The 23,683-nt window shown below is 39.2% G+C and overlaps 1 protein-coding gene across 2 annotated transcripts in view; it reads right to left on the reverse strand.

Annotated features, from left to right (window-relative positions):
* The window catches only part of LOC126177185 (uncharacterized), a 232,332-nt gene extending 216,686 nt beyond the window's left edge, over positions 1-15,646 (reverse strand). For both annotated transcript variants that reach the window (XR_007535796.1, XM_049924436.1), the window contains exon 1: positions 15,498-15,646. Coding sequence is in view for 1 of the 2 variants with exons in the window: in XM_049924436.1 (XP_049780393.1) it covers positions 15,498-15,552 (55 nt within the window). In the remaining variant the exon portion in view is untranslated. The remainder of the gene's footprint in view (positions 1-15,497) is intronic.
* Positions 15,647-23,683: the final 8,037 nt, after the last annotated feature.

Raw genomic sequence — 23,683 nt, forward strand, 5'->3', positions numbered from 1 at the left:
GTACGAAGATCAAACAATAAACACTGCCACTGCCACTGCTGCTGCTGTATACAGTGTCGCTGGTTGACGCGTGATTACAACTTCGACTGCCGCGACACCAACATTCACACATAGCAGAGGACAGCGGTCTGACGCTACAGCAGCCCCCGTGGGGGAAGCGGAGCGTTGTCGAGAAAATGCGTAGCAATATGCACGCTACGTCCCGAACGAGTCGTGCGCACTGGTTGCGGTTGTGCGTCGGGCGGTTGTTGACTCTGTGGTTGTTGTGCCGGCACCGAAAGATGAGCCTGTCTTCTTGGTGCTTCAACTGGAAGCGCCTCCCTGAAGGTGTAGACGGGCTTGACGCGATCATGAGAGACGGTCCTTTTGCCATTTACCGCAGTATCCAGCGTCCGCGTACCTCTTCTTAAGACACGGTGTGGACCAGTATACGGAGCATGTAACGGCGGTTTCTGGAGGCTTTGCGAAGACGGGTGCGAGCTATGTTGTACTGCAAACATTGTTAAAGTCTGGATGATCAAAAGATGAAAACTGCCGAGAACTGAGAGATGTAGTTTTTCTCCATAAACCAGTTCCGCTGCGAATGAATCTGTGTCTTGCTTCTAAGTATTCAGACTGGAAGAGCAGTCGTCCATGAGGTGTCATGACACATAAGAGCAGCTTTGAGGGAACAGTGCCATCACTCAATAATGCCATTGCTCGCCAGATGATAGCTGGTGGTTTTATTGTGCACATATTCACACAAACTTGCGAGCAGGGCGAACAAATAAGACTCAGGTCGTCGTCCGCAGTCAGCTGTAATGCGCAGAGGATAACCAAACCTAGCTAACTGCGTCCACATGAAAGCGGAAGCTAAAGTTCCTGCGGAAATGTTGTCCACCGGCACCACTTCCGGCTAACGAGTGAAACAATCTACCATGGTTAATACGTGGCATTGGCCATTCAACGGAGCCAGTTGTTCTGCTACGTCAACGTGCACCTGCGAATACGTCATGTAGTATCTGGGAAATCGCAGACAGCCTTTGCACGTGGCAAAACACTTGGTTACGATTGTATTGTAGGTATGAACGTGTCCAGTCACGACAGTCTCTTTCCGTACCAGGCCACACAAAACACGTTGATTAAAGGCAAAAGATGGACATATTCCAAGGTGGCAAAAGTTGTGTAGGATGCTGAAAGCTTGTCTCCGAAATGTGACTGGTAAGAAAGCGTGAGATATTTCCTTAGAGACATCACAATACAATTTGACTTCCTCACCACGCACGCTCACAAGTTGTAACTGCAACACAGATATGTTGTCAAGTAGAAAGCTCTGGAGCTCATGATCATCCTGCTATGCCTGGGCGAGTTCCATTAACTTTTGATGAATAGAGGCAATCAGCAATTACACTGTCAATATCCGAAATGTGGTTGACGTCTGTGCTGAACTGGGCTATGAATTCCAGGTGGTTATACTTGCGAGGTGAGCAGCAGTTGTTTCTGTTCCGCTTGAAGGCGTATCTCAATGGTTTATGATCAGTGTATATGGTGAATACTCTTGCATCTATCAGTGGCCGAAACTACTTAATTCCGTCGTACACGGTAAGGAGCTCATCGTCTTAGGAACTCCATTTCTACTATACGGCTAAGCACAAATTTAGAAACTTACAGCACGTGTGACCTGACACAAAACTACAACGCGACGCGCACGTTCTACACTTGTCGCGCTGGTCCTGCGCACATTGCGACGCGTTCACAAGCTTCGCAAGCGCCGATTGGCGACGCTCTGCGCTGACAGAACCGATGCGCGCGCAACCTGTGATTTTTCACAAACGAATTTATAGAAACTATTCAGTGAAAAGATTTGATCTTTGCCTTACTTGTAGCGGTATATGTCAGCTTCATAGCGAAGTGCCCATCATCTCGCTAATAGTCATACTTATTGTGATACACACATTTTAGTAAGACATTAGGCAAAATTCAAAAAATGTGCGATGAAAAATAGGAGGCGCTATGATTTTGCATTTGGTCGTAATGCACCATACGCTGCTGCGCACGAAATTTAACTAACATACTGAATTTTTTCTTTTGCCTTGGGAGGAGGTTTCTATCTGTCTCCGATCCCGAAAAAGTTGATCCTATGTAGCGCATTCACTCCCGATCTCACGCCCCCTAAACCGCTCAAGACATCGAACGAGGTTTTGACGATTGATGGCACACAAGGAGGGGAGTATAGTTCCAGTTCGTAAACACACTGAGTTTTCTTATCTATGGTGATATACCAGAAGTTGTACTTTCTATTTTATTTTTTTTCTTCCAGTGACGCTAATTCTTTAAGAGTTATCGACAGTTAGTGAAACAAGAGTTTCCTAGTACGAAAATAAACATGAAATTTTTTCTCTTAGGTTACACCAGACCGATACAATAGGCTTTTCGTAAGCTATTGAGCTCTCTGGTGGCCAATTACTTGTTTAATGAGATACTCTTTTTCAGATTTCTCTCACAATAGTTGCTGCAAAAATGAGTTTGTGCAAATTATACTGTGTTTTGGCAAAATAAGTACAATTACACCTCCCAACACGAGAAATGTGGCCGTTACTCATAAATGGAGGTGCCATTTGTTGATTGAGAAGTCGTCTTAGTAATTAGAACCTGGAATCGCGCCTAAAATTGAAATCAACAACATAGAAACTGGACTTACCAAACTTTAAAAAGACATTCAAGGCTATTGTGCACATTAGTGTTTGTCAGTCATTGTCATAATTTAATTTTATGTATACTTTGCAATTAAATTTCATCAACAAATAATATCGTTGACAAGTATGACATCAAGTTTTACTCAACGTACCTGTAGTTCAATAAGACTTAAAACTTTAGTAAAGTATATTAAGTTAACTTTAGGGAGCGTTGTGTAGTGAAAGAAGATGGGGTGTGAAATATTGAGAAAGGTATGTTGAGGTAGTCTGGACATACAAAGGAGAGGACCGATAGCTGAAACAAGCATACGAAACGAATGTGGATAGGAGAACAGGATGGGATCGACCTCAGCGAACGTATCTCAATCAGACTGAGGATATTTTTTAGCGAAGGCCCGCTTATGATGACTCTAAGTAAGTTAATAACAATGTACCTTCCTATATAGTTTAAGTGTAAAAAATCTAATTCTCAAAAAAATTTAAATCATTGTACTGCTGATATTTGGCTCTGTCGACTTTTAGATTAGATTAGATTTACTTTCATTCCAATTGATCCGTAGTGAGGAGGTCCTCCAGGATGTGGAACATGTCAGAAAAACAACAATACATGACAAATATTTACAACTAAAACAAATAAGCTAATGTACCATTCCACAGGTCCCAAGTGGAATGATCGTCATTTTTTAATGAACACTAAGAGTCATTTTACAAATACTAATGTACTGAATTTAAAATAAAAAAGTTTTTTATTTATTTATAAGGTAATAAACATGTAATACAACTACTGTAATACTTATTTACAATGAACACGTTACTGCACTGAAATGGTGCAGAAGTTAGATTATACTTACACACACACACACACACACACACACAAATTTTCAATTAACGCATTACTGCACTGAAATTGTGCAGAAGTTATGTTGTACTTATATACAAATCAGTTGGTTTTACTAAGAAATTCATCAATGGAGTAGAAGGAGTTGGCCACCAATAAATCCTTTAGACTTTTCTTAAACTCATTTTCATTGGTTGTTAAGCTTTTTATGGTTGCTGGCAAGTTATTGAAAATGTGTGTTCCTGAATAATGCACACCTTTTTGTACAAGACTAAGTGACTTTAAATCCTTGTGAAGATTATTCTTATTTCTAGTATTGATTCCATGAATTGAGCTGTTGGTTTGAAAAAGTTATATTTTTTAATGACAAATTTCATTAAGGAATAAATATATTAAGAAGCAGTAGTTAGTATCCCTAGTTCCCTAAACAGGCTTCTGCAGGATGTTCTTGAGTTCACACCACATGTAATTCTTACTGCACCTTTTTGTGCCTGGAAAACTTTAGCTTGGATTGATGAATTACCCCAAAATATAATCCCATATGACATTATGGAATGAAAGTAAGCATAGTATGCCAGCTTTTTCATTTTTATATCCCCTATGTCTGACAAAATTCGCATTGCAAACAGAGATTTGTTAAGACGCTTCAGCAGTTCTGTGGTGTGCTCCTCCCAGTTGAATTTATTATCAAGCTGTAATCCCAAGAATTTAACACTGTCCACTTCTTCTATCTTCTAATCATCGTATGTTAGACATATACTCTTGGGATACCCCTTACAAGTTCTGAACTGCATGTAGTGTGTTTTTTCAAAGTTTAGTGACAAAGAATTGGCTAGGAACCAGTGATTAATGTCCACAAATATTTTATTGGCTGATCTTTCTAAGACTACACTTGATTTGCTATTTATTGCAATGTTTGTATCATCGGCAAACAAAACAAACTTGGCATCTGGTAATGTTACTGATGAAAGGTCATTGATGTACACAAGAAAAAGTAAGGGCCCCAAAATGGAACCTTGTGGGACCCCACATGTAATTAGTTCCCAGTTGGATGATGCCTGATAGCTTCATACATGTCTCTTTCCTAATAACACCCTTTGTTTCCTGCCAGAGATATAAGATTTGAACCATTTTGCAGCATTTCCTGTTACACTATAATATTCTAGTTTACTTAAAAGGATATTGTGATTTACACAGTCAAATGCCTGTGACAGATCACAAAATATACCAGTTGCCTGCAATTTTTTGTCTAATGAATTAAGCACATTTTCACTGTAAGTGTAGATAGCCTTCTCAATATCAGAACCTTTTAGAAATCCAAACTGTGACTTTGACAGTATGTTATTTGAGATAAGATGGTTATAAAGACGACTGTACATTACTTTTTCGAAAATTTTTGAGAATGCTGGCAACAGTGAAATTGGATGGAAATTTGATGCTATTTCTTTATCTCCCTTCTTAAACAGTGGCTTAACTTCAGCATATTTCAGCCATTCAGGAAATATTCCACTGATAAATGACTGGTTACACAGATAGCTTAATATGTTACTTAGCTCAGAATCACATTCTTTAATTAACTTTGTTGATATTTCATCATACCCACTAGATGTTTTTGATTTTAAAGATTTTATGATGGACATTATTTCTGTTGGGGTAGTGAGGGTCACATTCATATTATGGAAGTTACTTGAAATGTCTGGTCTAAGGTAATCCATAGCAGCATCTACCGAACCTGACAACCCCATCTTTTCAGTAACAGTTATAAAATGTTTGTTAAAAAGTTCTGCAACACTATACACATCTGTCACCAATGTATCATTTACTCCTAATGCTATTTGTTCCTCTTCATGTCTGGTTCTACCGGTCTCCCTCTTCACTATATCCCATATTGTCTTTATTTTGTTATCTGATATGACTATCTTTTCCTTGTAATATATTTGCTTTGACATCCGTATTACAGTCTTTAATATTGTGCAGTATTTCTTATAATGTGCTATAGCATCAACATTGGAAATGTTTCGGATTGACAGATACAGTTTTCTTTTTGTTTTACAAGATACCCCTATTCCTCGAGTAATCCATGGATTCTTTGTAGACTTTGCTCTAACCTTGGTAAGTTTTGGGGGAAAGCAGTGTTCGAATAAGGTAAGCACTTTATTAGCAAAAATGTTATATTTTTCATTCATGCCATGAGCACTGTAAACATCAGTCCAGTGAATGTCTCTGAGGAGTGTCCTAAAATAATCAATTTTTGGCTTACTGATTACCCTCTTGAGCTCAGATTTAACAGATTTTATATCCTGTTCAGTATTAACATTTAACTGAAGGAACTGCATGTCATGGTCTGAGAGGCCATTGACTATTGGTTTTGTAATATAATTTTGTTCATTTGACTTTTCTATAAAGATATTATCAATGGCTGTTTGTGAGCAAGTGGCTATCGTAGTGGGGAACTTTACTGTGGGAATTAAGTTGAATGATAGTGTTACTAACTCAAATAAGTTCTTATTGGGAGAGTCTTTAAGGAAATCTACATTGAAATCACCAGCAACCACTATTTCTTTGTTTTTGGTTGTTAAATGGCCCAGTACAGCTTCAAGGTGGTTTACAAACAGATTAAAGTTACCTGCATGTGCTCGATATACACTTAATATTATGAAGGACTTTTTGTAAGAATCTAATTCTGTTGCACATGCTTCCATATGCTGTTCTAGGCAAAATTTATGAATGTCTATGTTCTTAAATTTATGACAGTTCCTGATGAATGTGGCAACTCCTCCTTTCTCCATTTCTGATCTACAAAAGTGAGATGCTAACCTAAACCCTGTAACACTTAAAAGTTCTATACCAGTGGTCACATGATGTTCAGAGAGGCAGATTGTGTCAGCTGGGTTTGAAGACTCTAATTCATCTATGCAGATAGTTAATTCATTAATTTTATTTCTCAGTCCTCGAATATTTTGATGCAATAAAGATAGCTGACATTTCACATTGACTGAGTTAAAATTGGGTGGAGTTAAAATATCTGCTGACAGTTGAAAATTCTTAACCAATGGCTGTTTATGTTGATGTAATAAGCTGGAATTATGTTTTTTGATTTCTTTCTCAAACTAAAGGTTTGTCTCAGTTCTAACCTCTCTTAAAATTTGCTTTCTTTCTGTCCTCCCTACGCTAAAAAAGGGTCTTTTCTGAATCCTATAACCACTGGTATTTTACCACTCATGACAGTGCCTCCCCCCTTTAACTTTCCTGCTATTTCCCCAGCCAATTTACCCTTCCCCTTCCTGTTGAGGTGAAGGCCATGCCTAGTATAATCCCACCTACTGAGAGAATCAACATGAACCACACCAATGTGTGACCCTGCACCCGACATGAGCAGCCGTTCCAGCTCCAAATTAACTCTCCTGACAGAAGAGTTCAAATGAGGTCGGTCATGGCGCCCAAGAACAGATACAAACTCAACACTAGTATGCTTCGATGCTGATGCAATCTTCGCCAGGTCACACTCTATACTGTACCCAGGATCTCTGTCAATACTGTTACCTGCCCCACCCACTATAACCACGGTGTCTTCCTTAGTGAAATCTTTGCAAAGTGATCCTAAATCCTCTGTCACCTGCTCCAGACCAGCACTAGGTTTAAAAAAATTGGTGACCTGGTATTCTGATCCTAGTTCATCCTGCAAAAGTTGGCCAACACCTCTTCCATGGGAACTACCTAACAACAACACTTTCTTTCTCTTTACTGATTTCCCTACATTCTTACTTTTCAATTTGCTAATGAGTATGTCGACCGTTGGATTAGGTGATGTCCAGGTTTTCTTTTTACGTAGAGATCTTGTAAACTTTGTTGACTTAAGACCCAGTGCGGGTAATATGCAGAAGCTTATCATACCAGCCTGTGCATTAAAATCACCTAACAAGATTTTCTCACAATGTTTGGATATCTTGCATGTCGTTCCTTCTTGTCTTTCCTACAATCTTCCAGTGTTTGAGGAGCTTTCTTGCTATCACTGTTAGAGGGAGCGTGAGCATTTATCAGTGCATATATTTTGTTGCTTGATTTTACTGTAATGCCTGAGATTCTTTCGCATGGGGATGTAAAGTGGACAACTGAATCTAAAATCCTATTTCTTACTGCAAAGACAGCTCCAAGCACTGATAAATTTCCTTTGATTTTTATGGTCGGTTTATCTTTAAAAATGCTGAAGTTTTCTGAGTCGAAATGGTTGTCAAGTTGGAAACGTGTTTCCTGGATGGCTAGGACATGCATGAATGGCGAATTTTTCTAGAGTGTCAGTTGTGTATGTGTGTCAGTTTTCAGCAGGGTGCTGGATATTACCAGTACCTTAAAAAGTTTTTTTTGGGGGGGGTGGGGGGTGGCGAAGAGATTTTAAGTATCTCCGATTCATCTCTGTATGATATTCCAATCCCAGAGAATCCTTTGGATCGAGAACTTTCGGACATGTGTCCGGGGTTTGGGGTAGTTGCGTTTGTTCCATTATGCCTGTTTTACAAATTAAAGGAATAAGTGGAGATGATCTTTGGGGAAAGATCCCAAAATTACAACTCGATTGTAGAGATCTAGTGGTGCCTGTAACTGCTCCGACTAAGCTGTTTTAGTCCGCGAGAGCTGTTTTATTTCGATGAAGTCAGCCGGCAAGCCGCTGAGAACCTCACCTGGTCGCCACCTGACTATGACATGCGCCACCCCTGCCCTTGCTACGACAGCATAACAGGTTCGTGGCAGTTCATTTTTTTATTATTTATTTAAAGGAGACGAGATAAGAAGAGGACTACCCGTGGGGTAACGGATGCTGCAAAAGTGAAAGCTGACAAACTTAGATCTCATCCACACTTTGAAAAAGAAAAGAAAATTCATTCCAAGAAAATGAAGAAGCAGTTTACATGTGTCCCTCATGATGAACCTGTTGATGCAAATGAAGCAATGTGCGAAGGTGACTTTTTTTCAGTTCATGTTTGATACAGCTACATGTTCACTAAGCAACTTTTTATAAAAAAAAATCCCTGAAACTTGTTGAGAAAAGCTTCCATTACATTTAAAAGCGCTGTTTTGAGACAGCAATATTCAATATCATGATTATTTTCTTGGCAATGTTTCAACAGGCTTCGAAAGTGAATCAAAGATTCTCTTTCACTATCTCGAGCAAAAAGAAATAATTTATTTTCGAACAAAATAAATTCTTCTAACGTGGAATAAATTATGTTTCCTTTCTCCTATGACTTACGATTAAGCTGACGTAGACTGCGACATAACGTCTACTACGAAGTAGGATTTTTGGATCCACTGATCATTCGTTCTGGATCGTGGACAGCTTTCTAAAGGAGAAAAGCTTTAATTTATGTTAATAAGGAAGCGCAACGTTTCAAAACGTCTCCTCTATACGATCAAAGTATCTTATTATGCATGAGAAGAGTACGTACTCACTCTCCATTTCAACTAAACAGACTTGAAACTGACGATGATCAGGAGCTTTAGCGCTATAACGTGCGCCCACATGTGGTGTTTATGGAAGAGCCACAGACAAGGAGCTGAAGAGCCTCATGTAGATCGCGAGCTGCGGTTTGCCGAGCAGTGACATAACGCATTAGGGAATGCGGCAGTTCTTGCAAAGAATATGCATAAGATTAAATATGTCACAGTACGGAAGGAGTAGTTGATTCGGATAACTACTTAACACAAAACAGAATTACGTTCCCACCAAATAGACCAGATCTAACGGAAATCGATTTCCAAAGTTGATACAGATTGCCCGAGGAACAACTCCGAGGCTTTCGCTTGTGACACGAGAACAAGATCCCAAGGAGTAGCCAGACCTCCGCGGCACGTTACCCAGGCACACGAGTATTACAGACAGTCATGAAACTAGGATAGCCAGCCGGGAAATGTAAACACAGATGGTGGCGATGAAGTTGTCGATAAGTGGATCAAAGAATGGAATCCTTGGAATGGATATCAAACAGTTGAAAGATGCGAGTCCTCACTGAAGATACAAAACTCACCTCAAAAAGAATCCGCCACAAGAAACGTGCCTACGACAAACGCAGGCTCACAGAAATAGAACAGGATTTCCAGAAAAACAACACCCGATGTTTCTACAAGACATTACGTGAGGATTTGTTTCGGCATAAACCACCAACATTGTATTTTCGCCAAATTAATGGAAAACTAGAGGCAAACAATAAAGTGAATTGTATGATGGTTGTTAACTACTTTCAAAATTTATTGAACTGCGATGCTCTAGTGGAAAGATTGCATTTTGGAAACCTTTAACAAACCCAGGCCATCATCCTCCAACAATTCAAGAAACAAGAGAGACAATTCAGCCACTCAAGAATAACAAAGTGCCAGGAGAGGATGGCATAACCGAAACGAGGTTTAAAATAGGAAGAGATTACCTCATAAGAAGGATTCATACCCTCTAAGCAAAAATATGGAAAACTGAAAGGATTCTAAAGGACTGGAAGAAAGCTATTATATATCCGTTGCACAAAAAGGGTGATGGAGCAGACCCCAACAACTAGATGCCTATCTCTTCTGTCAGGTTCTAACCAAATCTCTCTGAAACAGATTTGAACAGCAAATATATCGTTTGGTTGGTGAACATCAAGCAGACTTCAGAAGAACCACATCATGTGCTGAGGAGATCTGGTGTCTGAAGACAAATTAAGGATGTGTTGAAGTATCAACACATTACATCGCGTCTGTGGACTTCAAGAGGGCGTATGACCATGTTGACAGGAGGAGGAAGAAGGAGATTAGTGTTTAACGACCAGTCGAGAACGACGTCTTTAGAAATGGCGCACAAGCTCAGATTTGGGAAGGATGAGGAAGGAAATCGGCCATCCGACCATTTGCCTGAAACGATTTAGTGAAACCACGGAAAATAGAAACCAGGGTGCCCGGACGCGGGTTTGAACCATAATCCTCCCGAATGCATGTCCTGTGATCTAAGCACTGTGCCACCTCGCTCAATCCGTTGCTGACAGCCAAACCGTTTTGGACACTTCAGAAGAGCTCAGGGTAGACAGGTAGACCAGAGAACTAATCTACCGGATTCCCACAGACAAAATATCTCAAGCGAAGTTGCTTGGTGAAATATCTGATTCTTCTGAAGTACGTACAGGAGTTCGACAGGAGATGACGTCACCCCGCTTCTGTTCAACATTTTATTAGACAAAGTCGTCAGAGAATGGGTGAAATAAATCAAAGTTATAAATATCGGGAATCGAACTGAAGATTTAGCTACATTCACTAAGACTAGTGGGGAAATTAAGTGCGCCATAGATACGTTAGACGAGGTAGCATCAAAGACAGGCCTCCAAATATCATGTAAGAGAACTTATTTGATGGAAAATTTACATTAAAATGTCATAAGATTTTCACTACAAATGAGATACGGGACGATTTCATATATGTCTTCTGTTAACTGTCTCGAAGAAATAACTGTACAATCTTGGGTAGACAGTGAAGTCAATTTAAAAAGAACCAACAGACTTCAGAAAACGTACAGAATAACATGGAATCACTAAAATAAAATAGTGATGAACTGTAATGCGAAACTTCAGACAGTTGTCAGACAGACAGTTGTCCTGCCTGAAGCACTATGTGCCTCATAAACTACAACTCTAGGAGATCATTCGAAAATTGATGAAACTGCAAAGGAGGTGCGAAAAATTCTAAGAAAAAGTTGTTGTCTTTCTAATGTAAATTGCAAGTGGATTAAAAGAAAAACTACAGACTTAAACACAGCAATAGATGGGCTCACTGATGCAATATCTAGATGCTTGAAGTTCTGTGTTCACATCTAAAGAATGGACAACACTAGATTAACAAAAAACTGCTTAATATAATAAACTTAAAAACGATGAAAATCACTTGTTTAGAAGAAGTTAGGCAGGACTTACGATAAATGAATGTCACGGTAGATACCAACAAAGAAAGCAGAGCCTTTAGAATCCTAGTTGCGAGTCACGCAACTGCAGAGAAAGCTTAGAAAACATTGGAAAACAGTGGACAGAGGAACGCTAAAAACAACACAGCGAATTCAGGATATTTTGGGAAGAGAAGAAGAAAAAGAAGCTGCCAGACCAACCCAACAAGTTCAAACGCGCCCTTTAACTGGACATAACGACGAAAGAAGAAAAATACTTTCAGTTAGACACGTAACCAGCAACTGGATGACAGTTGAAACTAGCAAATTTATTGGTTGAATCCAGTGCACGACAAAAAAACAAGACAGTGCCCTAGTAGAAGGTGAGGAGGTGACTTTAAAGAACATGGACGAGCAAAAAACATATGTACGAGCGAGGATTGTAGACTTGGAGTAGTCTGGAAGAGATCTTTCTTTTTAGCACTCTAACGCAAATGGCTGATTATGATGGTGACGGTGTTCATGAAATGGGTTAACAGATGTAGATCAGAGTTGTGGAAACACTTCACTTGTGCATATCATTCCTGATCTTGGATAGCTTCAATCTGATTAACACCCTTGGTAAGCCATATGCTGCATGGGGCTATAGCGCAACGACCTCATTTCTTGTGTCATTTTCTATACGTTAAGGCGTACTATACCCAAATAAAGAGCATGCATTTTCTCTGTCTCGCACTTTACAATTCTAGCTCGACTGCATAAGGTGTAGTTAACTTCTAGTACTGTTATTTCCTGTTCTGATTTTTCTCTTTACCTGAGACAGACAGACAGACAAACAGATGGATAGAGAGTTTCGCAACTAAGCGGAGCTTCCCATTGCTGCAGAAAATAAAGTAACCCAGGAGTGGCCCCGGGGAAGGGGTAGAGGACGTACTTATCTTCGTGCGCACCAGGCGAAAATGGATGAAGCGGGTGTCAAACGCTCATGAATTATGATATTGCACGGATTGTTTACTCAGCGAGAGATGATAAATGATTGTGTTATCTCGCAGCAAATACGGCATCTGCAGCATCCCCAAATACTGTTCCTTACGCCCTATAGTACTCCATTTGACTTAATACAGCTCAGTCAGTGTTACTCATGACTGTGACTGAGTCTTTTCTGCTTTCATCCGAAATATACATTAACAGCATCACGCTGTTCTTTCCAAAAGTTATAAAAACTATTGGAATTTCGTTCCTATGTTCACATTTTCTCCAAGTTGTATGCCGCGATATAGTCTCTCGAGGCACTTAGGTTCCATGAAATGTGCCCGTGAATGTCTGATGAGGAAAGCTCGGTAGGTATATTCAGCTGTCCACTGACAGTTTTTTGAGGTTTTGGGAAGGACGCCAGTGCTGGTCTGTGAGGATTATGCGGAACAGTTTGATTCGTAACGCCTCAAGAAGTGCATGTTCTTGCATCTTCTGATCAGGGCTATGTCGGGTTGTGGGGAGACCAAAAACAGGTTTCGCAGGTTCTGTTGGATACTTTCAAATAGTGTAGAAAGACGTAATCCAACTCACCAATCAACATTTACTGTAGTATTCTCTTAAGAGTTGTTCTAGCAATGCAACCATTTAGCATACAGCCATTACAATGTATGTAATTTATTTGATCTCGTGTACACACGTTGCAGGAAATTCCTTTCTTTGTTCATCATTCTGGCCATGACTAAATATATACCTGATTACAAACGGCGGTCACAGAGACGACCGAACGAGATTTCTGCAGTTCTCGTTCTCTCAAAAATTCGGCCAAATGTAGACTAAATACCAAACCAGAGTTGGATAAGACAAACGCATGGTGGGCACTGGACTAAATAAATCCGTAGAACTGGCTTCTGATAAACTTTCATTTCTACCCACTACTGAACAAGAAACTGTTGTCTCTTGAAAGGTCTTTACCATGCCTCTTTTCACCATTACGATACTGAATACACATTTTAACCGCCTGGAGATAAACGTGTCAAGCATTTGCTCACAGAATTTTAAATCATTAAACCTTCTGTTCCTGCCAATATCCACCACTTCCCGACTTGTAACGCTCTAGAAACAGGTGTCGGTCCAAACCCAGGCGTGTACCGAGCGCGTCATTAAGCGCAACAGAGTCCCAGATGTTGAGCACCCAAAACCCCAATCAGCAATAACATCCGATTTCATAAAGCGTTTTCTGTGAACGCATCAACCACTGTCTTTCAGGACATGGCACAAGGATGCATCTCTAATCGCGCTTGTGTGTCGATAGTGGGTTTTATCGCCACGCCAGATGAGGTAAACTCAACACAAGACTGACGATGCGTTGTGAAACAGCAACACGCTAAATTACCAAGAAATTGATGCAAACCACAGAATTGTGGGAAATTAGTAACGGATATAGTTTCTGTTCATTACATATATGGTCAATCCATACCAAGTGGTCCAGCACTGGTTGCTTGGTGAATTCCCCAATGTTTAGTAGTCACAAAAATATATTTTTTTAAAATAATTGTTTATTATTTTGAAATGGCGGCCATATTTGTTCCAGGCAGCGTGCGTTTTTTCGTATTTGCAAGCATCTACATTTTTTACAGTTATGCAGTAGTAATTGTCCTAAGCCTTTCAGATAAAATGCATTTAGTTCACCACACACTGGGCTACAAATTAACATCATTATCACTAAGCTGAATGAATTCTTTAATATGTTTTAATAGTTCAAGGTATGGACCACTTGGTATGGATTGACCCTATAACAATTGCTGAGCGGATAACCATCAATGCTCTGAGAAGTTCTTTGTGTCACCTGTAAAATTTAGTTCTTGTGGCATGATACGTCTCGAAGCTACCCAACACTTATTTGTATAAAAAATAAATGGGAATTTAATAATCTTGTGGTCCCTCCCCCCCCCCCCCCCCCCCCACAGGACGGACAAATTTCTGCGGACGCCCATGGTAGTACTAAGAGAGCAAATGTACTTTAGAGAGTGGTGATTAGGAGGTGATACTATATCTTACGAATAAAAGAAATACGAATTGTATCCTGCTGTATTGCCACAGTGATAAAAGCCGAGAGTTCATATATGACAAATCCTGGAAAACAGAGGGTCCGTGAAAACTGCGACCATAGTAAAATCAGAAACTGAATGCCGGCTGTCACATTGTGATAACACACGAATCTTGATGACACACATGACGCGTATACCAACACGAAAAACCGTCTATCCATTGTTTCAACGTTAGGGCAGCTGCAATTGTTGTGCGGAATCAAGCACAGTAACAGTATACACTCTTTAGTACGGGCTTCACGATAATTCGCTGAGTGTAAATGTAAGGACGCGTGTGTACAGATTGTGAAAATGACTTAATAGTGCATTCTAAATAAGATTTTACAACTTCGCTTTTAACTTCTGTAATCCTTTATGGAACCCAGTTAAATGTAGCAAATGAATGTGTGTTTGGAGAGAGAGACCAGCGTGCGTGGGTCTCAGAATGGGAAAAGAAATCAGCTGTTTGCTTTCCAGAGTAATCATTTTCTTTGAGCTACTGAAGGAAACCACGGACGAGCCATCTAAGCAACACATTTTCAGCTGTAAGATCGCCACAATTAATTGATCGAGTCTTTCAACTGCTCTAGTTGTAGGGGGGTGTGAACACAAGCACTCTTAGTAGATTTCAGTCACTTTCTGTACATATTTTTGTAATCATTTACGCTACGAAAAAATGTTTATTTTCTTATTTTAATGACAGAATTTTAATGTCTGCTAAAACTCTTACCTTGAGGAATCCTGTTTGCAACTTTTAAAATGTTCTACTCACACGATAGGTTTCTTTCTTTTTCTTATTTTAACGTCACGTACGCTGAAACTGTACGAGACATGTAGATATATCTGTTATTTTGCTTTCTTGCAATATATTTTCTCTAAACTTGTACTTCGACGTTTGCGTTGGACTCGGGTGTTCCGAATATCATTAACTTGCGGGTGAGATCACCGACTCACGCCAACTCTTTACATAGGGCAAACGAATTGTAAGTAAGAGAAAGAACGTTAATATGCAAGAGTGCTGTACTCACCTAGGTGAGCGAGGTCGATTATAGGAATCTCTGATCTCGACAGCAATGTCTCCATTCTGCTTGACAGTGAGCGACTAAAGGCATAACATACCAGTCTACTTGATACTTGGCGAGCTCATATACGCGGAACTGCAAACTGTTGACGCCACCGCCAGGGGCGCTCTATGACAGACACATTTCGATTAGTTTATGCCGATACCACCAGAGGTGTATACAATTGACAGTTAGTCTTGCAGCAGTTATTTAATTCCTTTACGGCTAAAAATTACTAGATGAATGTAGTTTCTTTTGGGGAACTCTAGGTCTTACATCGAAATAGTACAATTGTTTTTGCACTGTATCAGGTTCCAGGAAGAAATTGAAATCTCCCTGCTTTTAGTCACCTCTCTCACCTAATATTATTATTATTTTAATGCAATCAGCATGTCTGTTTAACACATAGACATCATAAGGAACTTTACACAAATAAGTGATAAAATCATATCTTTTACTGTTAACTGATTTGGAATTTAATATATGCCATGACATTTTTATATTTTTTAAGTTGTTTTGGGTAAGCACACAATTATTCTCAATTGAAATTCCCCATATTACATCCCCTCATGCTTAATGACCACAACAGTTTGTGGCGTATAATATGAGAAAATCGATAGGTTATCTTTGACAGAATCACATTTTCTAGTATTTTTCTCCATTGCTCTATCACTACAATTTTACCCCATAGTTGTTGTCCATGTGTGTGGGAAAGAAGTCACGTAACAGCTAGAATACAAATGAGCCATTTGGTGCACATGTTTCATCAGTGTTCAATGTTTTATGATGCCACATATTCCAATTAAATAGTAGCAGATATCAAACACTTATATAACAGCTTCACTTTTGGAAGTAGGACTAGTATCTTCATGGATATAACATGATTTTGTGATAAAAATTCTGCTTATATCTTTTGGGTTTTTATCAGATATAATTCTTGTGTCAGCACACCATATAGAAAACTATTTCCTTGACATAAACCTGTGAAGTAAGGACATTATAATGCGACAGAAATGGCCCTGTCATGGAGGGAAAAAAAAAGTTCTCACTGCCATGCTATCTGAAAACTTGTGACAACGTATCCTTTCACATTTAGTCACCATCCATACTCTTCCAGCAGAGTAACAAAGGTGTCAAAACAATAAATAAATTTATATGTGTTCCTATGCCTAATAGCAGAGGAAATTGTTCTCAGTGAGCAATTGGAAACCTAAGTATCTCATAATAATGTTTTTCTGCAAGCTTAATGTTTGAACTCATATGCTGATTATTTTTGGCAATCCATTAAATAATATTACCAATATACAGTTATTGATAAGAAGCAACTAATCTTAAATCTGATAAGAAATTGCACAGGAGGAGTTAAAACAGTTGTGAGCAGCAATTTATACTTGTGCTGGGAGAGTCAAATCATAACTGGATGCATGTCAGGCCTTCCAAATAAGTGAAAAGATTCAGGAGGTACTGCTTCTGTCCCCACATCTCAAATAGCTGCCGTGTTTTTAGTTTTACAAGAGCAGTAGCTGTCTGAGATGTCCAGACATAAGTTATCACACTTGCAGTGCCTGATGAATGTTTTCATTTTCATTTCATCCAGCAAAGTGTACAAACAGGTTATTGAAACCAGAAGCATTTTGTCAGTAGGCTTACAGGGCATAAGACACAAGTTACAACTTATACTACTTTGTACTGGGAGAGAAATAATAGAATTGATACCAGACACTGTGTGGTGGACACTGTGCAGTAGTTGCAATCCACACACTTCCAGCAGAGCAATAAATATGTCAAAACACTGAGTCAATTGGTGTGTGTTCCTATTCCAATCTAAGACTTGCACTTACAAGGGTATCCCTAGTACATTTAGGGCAACAGAAGATTGAAGTAATACACAACTGAAAGAAATATATGGGGGAGGATCGAAAAGCACTACACGCCCAAAACCAACCAGATGTCTATGGAGTGGAAACATGCTGCTTCCCCAGTATAAAAAAATTCAAAGTGACTCACTCTGCTGGGAAAGTGCTTGTGACAGTGTTTTAGAATATGTATGGTGTGTTATTGGTTGACTTTGCTGAACACTGGCCCACTGTGAATGCTGCAGCCTATATTAAAACTTTGGTTAAGTTGCATCGTGCCCTTTATGACAAAAGCCATAACATTAATGCTGATTTTGTCAGACTCCTTCATGACATGCTCACCTCCATGTTGCCGCTACTGTCATGAGAAAATCACCAAATCAGGATGGGAGATGCTCCAGCATCCGCCATACACTCTGGACCTTTCACCATCAGACTTTCATCTGTTTTGTCCCATGGAGAAATTCATGGATGGCCAACATATGCGGAAGTGAAATCAATAGTCCGCAGATGGCTATACTCCAACCAAATATACTTCTACAAATATGGCATATCGAAACTGGTACCATGTTGAGAGAAATGTGTTGACATTGGTGAGTATGTAGAACAGTAGATAAAAGGCTTAAGGGTCTTTTTTTTTTTTTTTTTGTTAAAGTTTTTGGTAGTAAAATTATTGTGCATTTCTTTCTGATCTTCCCTCAAATCTTGGCAAATAAGGTGAGCTATTACTGGAAATTAAAATTGTTGGGCCACTGTTTGTGTTCCCTTCGCTTGAACGCAAACATTCATTACAAGTTCTGTGCAGATTATGAATTCAGAGCATAACAAAAGCTTCTGTCCAGCTGCAAATACAAAAGATGAAAACTGTGAAATATTGCAAAACTATGTGTAGGCCCAAGACCACTCTAATCCCTTGAGAAATCCAGCTAGACAACGAACACAGAGTTTGCAGCATAGGTTGTCAACAGGTAGGTAGCTGGTACATATCTGGTAGACAGAAGTAGCTTATTAATACATCCAAGAACCAGAATAATACCGAGTGATGAGAGACAAACATCTAATTTGTTTTTTGGAGGAAGCAGCAGCACCAGGACTGGATGTGAAGGCCTGGAAATCTGCTTATGAACCAGCGCTGGTGGGATAATTACATCCAATGAAGGCTGAGGTGAAAATGGTGGTGTACTGCTGTAAAGAGTCTGCATCTGAACAAATGTGTTTACCTTGAATGCCAAGGCTGTATGAGTGGGAAAGTTTCACATGGAAAGAATGGTAACTGTCAAAATGCAAGTACTGCTGTTTGTTAGTAGGTTTAATGTGAACACAAGCATGTAGCTGACCTTCAGTGAAGATGAGATCAATGTCAAGGAAAGTAGCATGGGAGTCTGAATATGACCATCTGAAATTTAATTGGGAGAATATATTTAAAGAAACCAAGAATTTAAACAGGTGAGCCTCACTATGAGTTCATCTGACAAAGATGTCATCAACATATCTACATCCTTACAGATCTCAGGAAAGTTGCTTTCCAGCGGCCCTTGCTCTGATGGGTGAACTTGGGATTATGATGAAGGGCCTACTTTGCTGCTCATGTAATGTCAACTGGAAATATTACTTTGGAGCCCAATCCCAAAACCATTCCATCAGCAAACCTGACATTGAAATCTGCCTTGGACAGTTCCTACCACAATCCCAACTTGATCCCCCACCACTAGCTCTAAATCAACTCTTACAAGCCTTCCAAGAATTCTTCACATCCAGCATTGCTTCACTGCCCTTCCTCAGGTCCCTACAACATGACACTAACCTGTCCTCTGCAGAACTCCAGGCTCTTTGTTCCCTAAAAACTGTTGACTCCATCATTATTGATCATTTTGTGTGTGTATAGATCTCCTAGTGGTAGTGGGGACACTTTTTTCAATAACATAACAGAAGTTCTAGATAAAGTCTCAAGTACAAAGGTCAACATAATTCTGTGTGGGGACATTAAAATCAACACTAATATCATAAATGAATCCAGCAGCACCTTCAAAACCAAGCATCAAAGTTTTGGCATGTCCCTATTGGTCAGTAGCGCAACAAGGGTTACCACAACGACTGCATCAGTAGCTGACCATGTGGCCACAAATATGGACAAGGAAAAATGTGATGTAGCTGTAAAAGATCTCAGACTATCAGACCATCTCTGTGAAATAACAACAGTAAAATCAGGCATCGAATCATTCCCTAAACTACAAGCCTACAAACGACATCTATCAGAAATCAAAATAAAAGATTTTTCAAAAGAACTAGAAAAACAAAGCTGGGATGAAGTGTGTAAGGAATCCAATGTGAATATGAAATTCTCTAAATTCTCCATGTTGTTTAAATTGAACTCTGAAAAGACATTTCCAAAAGTTTGCATGTCTGTATCACCATCTCATAAAAACAGATGAATAACAGCAGATATTAAGAAATCCTCCCAAACACTTTAACACCTCAGTTCTATGAAAAAGATTCACAATGATCCAGAATTCTTAAATTTATATCATAGATACAAAAATATCTAAGATACAAAAAGATCTATAGGAAGGTGCTGATTGCTGCAAAAAAGTCATTTAATGACAAAATAATATATAATGCAGAGAATAAAAGCAAAGCAGTCTGGGATGTTATAAAAAAGGAACTGGGGAGAGGCAAACAAGTGCAGAATAACATACTGCTAAGGGAGGGGGGTAAGGTAATAAATGATCCACAACACTTAGCAAACTTATGTAAACGAGCATTTTTCAAGTACTGCAGAGAAGTTACAGCAAAAATTCCCCAAAGCAAATGTAATGCCTGTAAATAATGTTGCACTAAATGCAATGATGTTACTTCCAACCACAGAGAACGAAGTCAATAAAACTGTTCAAAAACTAAAAAACAAAAAGTCAGTAGGCTTAGATGAAGTACCAGTGTCTGTACTGAAACAATGCATAGGGATTGTACAAGGCCCCTTATCAAATAAAATAAATGAATCTTTCACATCAGGGCTCATTTCCAGAGAAGTTAAAACAGGCAAGAGTTGTACATTTGCTTAAGAAAGGTAATGCAGAAGACATAGAAAATTACTGGCCCAATTCCCTGTTGTAAGCATTCTCAAAAATAATAGAAACAATTATGAAAGACAGATTAATGAATTACCTGAATAAATACAGTACAATATTTTAAGCGAATCACAGTTTGGTTTCCGAAGTGGCAAAAATACGGAGTCAGCCATAGTAGAATTCATAAAAGTTGTACTTGATACTCTTGATAAAGATGAGTGTGTCACAGGCATATTTTTGGATCTTTCTAAGGCATTTGATACAATCAACAACAAGATTCTATTAAATAAATTAGAATTATGAATAAGAGGGGTAGCTAATGACAGGTTTCTATCATAAATAACAGATAAGGTACAAAGAGTAGAGATAACACATACTTCAAATAGATCTAAACAGTTAGTAAAACACTTATCAGAATCAAAATACATTAATATAGGGGTTCCTCAAGGTATCATATTAGGACCAATACTATGCCTGATATACATAAATGACTTTCCCAATAGTGTTACTCATGGTGATAAAAATTCTCTTTGCTGATGACAGCAATATTATAGCCACTGAGAAAACAAGAGAACTCCTTGCTGAGAAAGCAAATGAAACTCTCAAGGAAGTTTATGATTGGTCAATAATCACTAAAATGACATAGAACATAAGGAAACCTAATGCCATGAATTTCAGTTTGAAGAGGAAAAATGACAATGTTAAATTAAATGTAGATGGCACCTCTATAGACCGTGTAACAAATGCATAATTTCTAGGAATGAATATTGATTCTCAGTTGAAGTGGTGTAACACACAAAGGTACATGCAAACAGAATGTCACCATCATATTATGCCCTTGGAATCCTATCATCAGTGTGTAACATGCAGTGTCTTTTAGTTACATATTATTCATATGTACACTCAGTTCTTAGCTACGGCATTCATTTTTGGGGAACAAACACACAAAATATGAACACAATTTTCAAACTCCAGAAAAGAACCATAAGAATAATAACCAAAAATACTAGTCGAGCTCATTGTGAAGATCTGTTCAAAACACTGGGGATTTTAACTGCTCCATGTGAATACATTTACCAGTCAGTTGTACACATCAAAAATAACATTTGTAATTACTGCACAAACAGCTCTGTCCATGACCATGCAACAAGAGATAGACTCAACTTACATTTACCAAAAAAAAATAAACATAAAACTCAAAACAGCATTTTCTACCAAAGAATAAAATTGTACAATAAATTACCAAAAGAGATTAAAGAAAATGCAAAAATACACTTATTTAAAAAGGCAGCTAAAAAGTATTATTATTATTATAAAACATCCAACATTCCACATAACACCTTCACTTTCTAATTTTATTCCTTCTTTTTCCTTTCTAGGAATACCATATGCAAAGCACAATGCTAACATCTCACTCATTATGGATGGATGCTGTCTCAATTTTTCAAATGGGAAGCTGTGTGTAGTGAGTGAAGTGTTATGAAACAATGTATGTATAGAGTGTGCAGTGACTGATAGTGAAATATGAGTGAACAGTGTGGCATTACATTATTTAACAAGTTATTTGTAAAAAAAAGTTTGTGTACCAGGAGCAAATCTAATGATTGTCTCTAACTAGAAGTCTGTAAATATATGTGTATACAAATTAGCTTATTTTAAATTGATCTAAACTTGTAAATAACAATATAGCGAAGATGCTGAGCCGTGATAGGCACAATAAAAAGATTCACACAATCATAGCTTTTGACCATTAAGGCCTTTGTCAACAGTAGACACACATACACACATGCACACACTAACGCAAGCACAACTTGCACGCAAATCTGCAGTCTCAGAGAGCTGAAACTACACTGCGAGCAGCAGCACTAGTGCATGATGGGAGTGGCAACTGGGTGGAGGTAAGGAGGAGGTTGAGGCGGGGAGGGGGAGGGATAGTATGGTGGGAGTGGCGGGCAGTGAAGTGTTGCAGTTTAGACAGAGGGTAGGAGAAAAGGTGTGGAGGGGGGAGGGGGTAAGTAGCGCAAAGGAGAGAAATAAAAATAAAAGAAATTAAAAAACTGGGTGTGGTGGTGAAATGAAGGCTGTGTAGTCCTGGAGTGGTAACAGGGAGGGGGCTGGATGGGTGAGGACAGTGACCAACGAAGGTTGAAGCCAGGAGGGTTACGGGAACATAGGATGTATTGCAGGGAAAGTTCCCACCTGCGCAATTCAGAAAAGCTGATGTTGGTGGGAAGGATCCATATGGCACAGGCTGTGAAGCAGTCATTGAGATGAGGAGTATCATGTTTGGCAGCATGTTCAGCTACAGGGTGGGCCACTTATTTTTTGGTCACAGTTTGTCGGTGGCCCTTCATGCAGACAGACAGCTTGTTGGTTGTCATGCCTACATAGAATGCAGGACAGTGGTTGCAGCTTAGCTTGTAGATAACATGACTGGTTTCACAGGTAGCCCTGCCTTTGATGTGATAGGTAATGTTAGTGACCGGACTGGAGTAGGTGGAGGTAGGAGGATGTATGGGACAGGTCTTGCATCTAGGTCTATTACAGGGGTATGAACCATGAGGTAAGGGATTGGGAGCAGGGTTTGTGTAAGGATAGACGAGTGTATTGTGTAGGTTCGGTGGACGGCGGAATACCACGGTAGGACATTCCATCCTGGATTTTCCATTGTTAAACTTGTAAATACTTTGACATGTCCTATATCCTTGTAAAAAGAGATCTACAGATGAGTAAAGCTGCTGCTGCTACTACTACTACTACTACCACCACTACAACTACTATCCTCCCAGGGAACAAGGGATCTAGCACTGTGGTACCTGAATAATGTGAGTAAGTTAGCAAACACTTATGCCAGCTATCTGACACTTCTACGAACAGCATCTGCCATCAAGATCCCAACTCTGTGACTCAAACTTACCTGTAGTCCCTTCCTAAAACCTCAGGCTCCTTATAAAGACTAACACTTCAATCCATAGAACTTCTTACACTACCCAAACCATGCACACCCGCCTTTTATCTTCTTACTAAGATCCAGAAACCCAATCACCCAGCCATCCCATAGTTGCTGGTTTCAAAACACCCACTGAATGTATATCTGTCTTAGTTGATCAACACCCATAGTACAAAGACTTTCCTCCTGTATTAATGATTCCAACCATTTCCTAGAATGTCTGAAATCCATGCCTGTCCCACTCTAACCACACATCTTGCTTGTCACCATTGATGCCACCTC

Source organism: Schistocerca cancellata, chromosome 1 (genome assembly GCF_023864275.1).
Source record: "Schistocerca cancellata isolate TAMUIC-IGC-003103 chromosome 1, iqSchCanc2.1, whole genome shotgun sequence".
In the NCBI taxonomy this organism is placed as follows: Eukaryota; Metazoa; Arthropoda; class Insecta; order Orthoptera; family Acrididae; genus Schistocerca; species Schistocerca cancellata.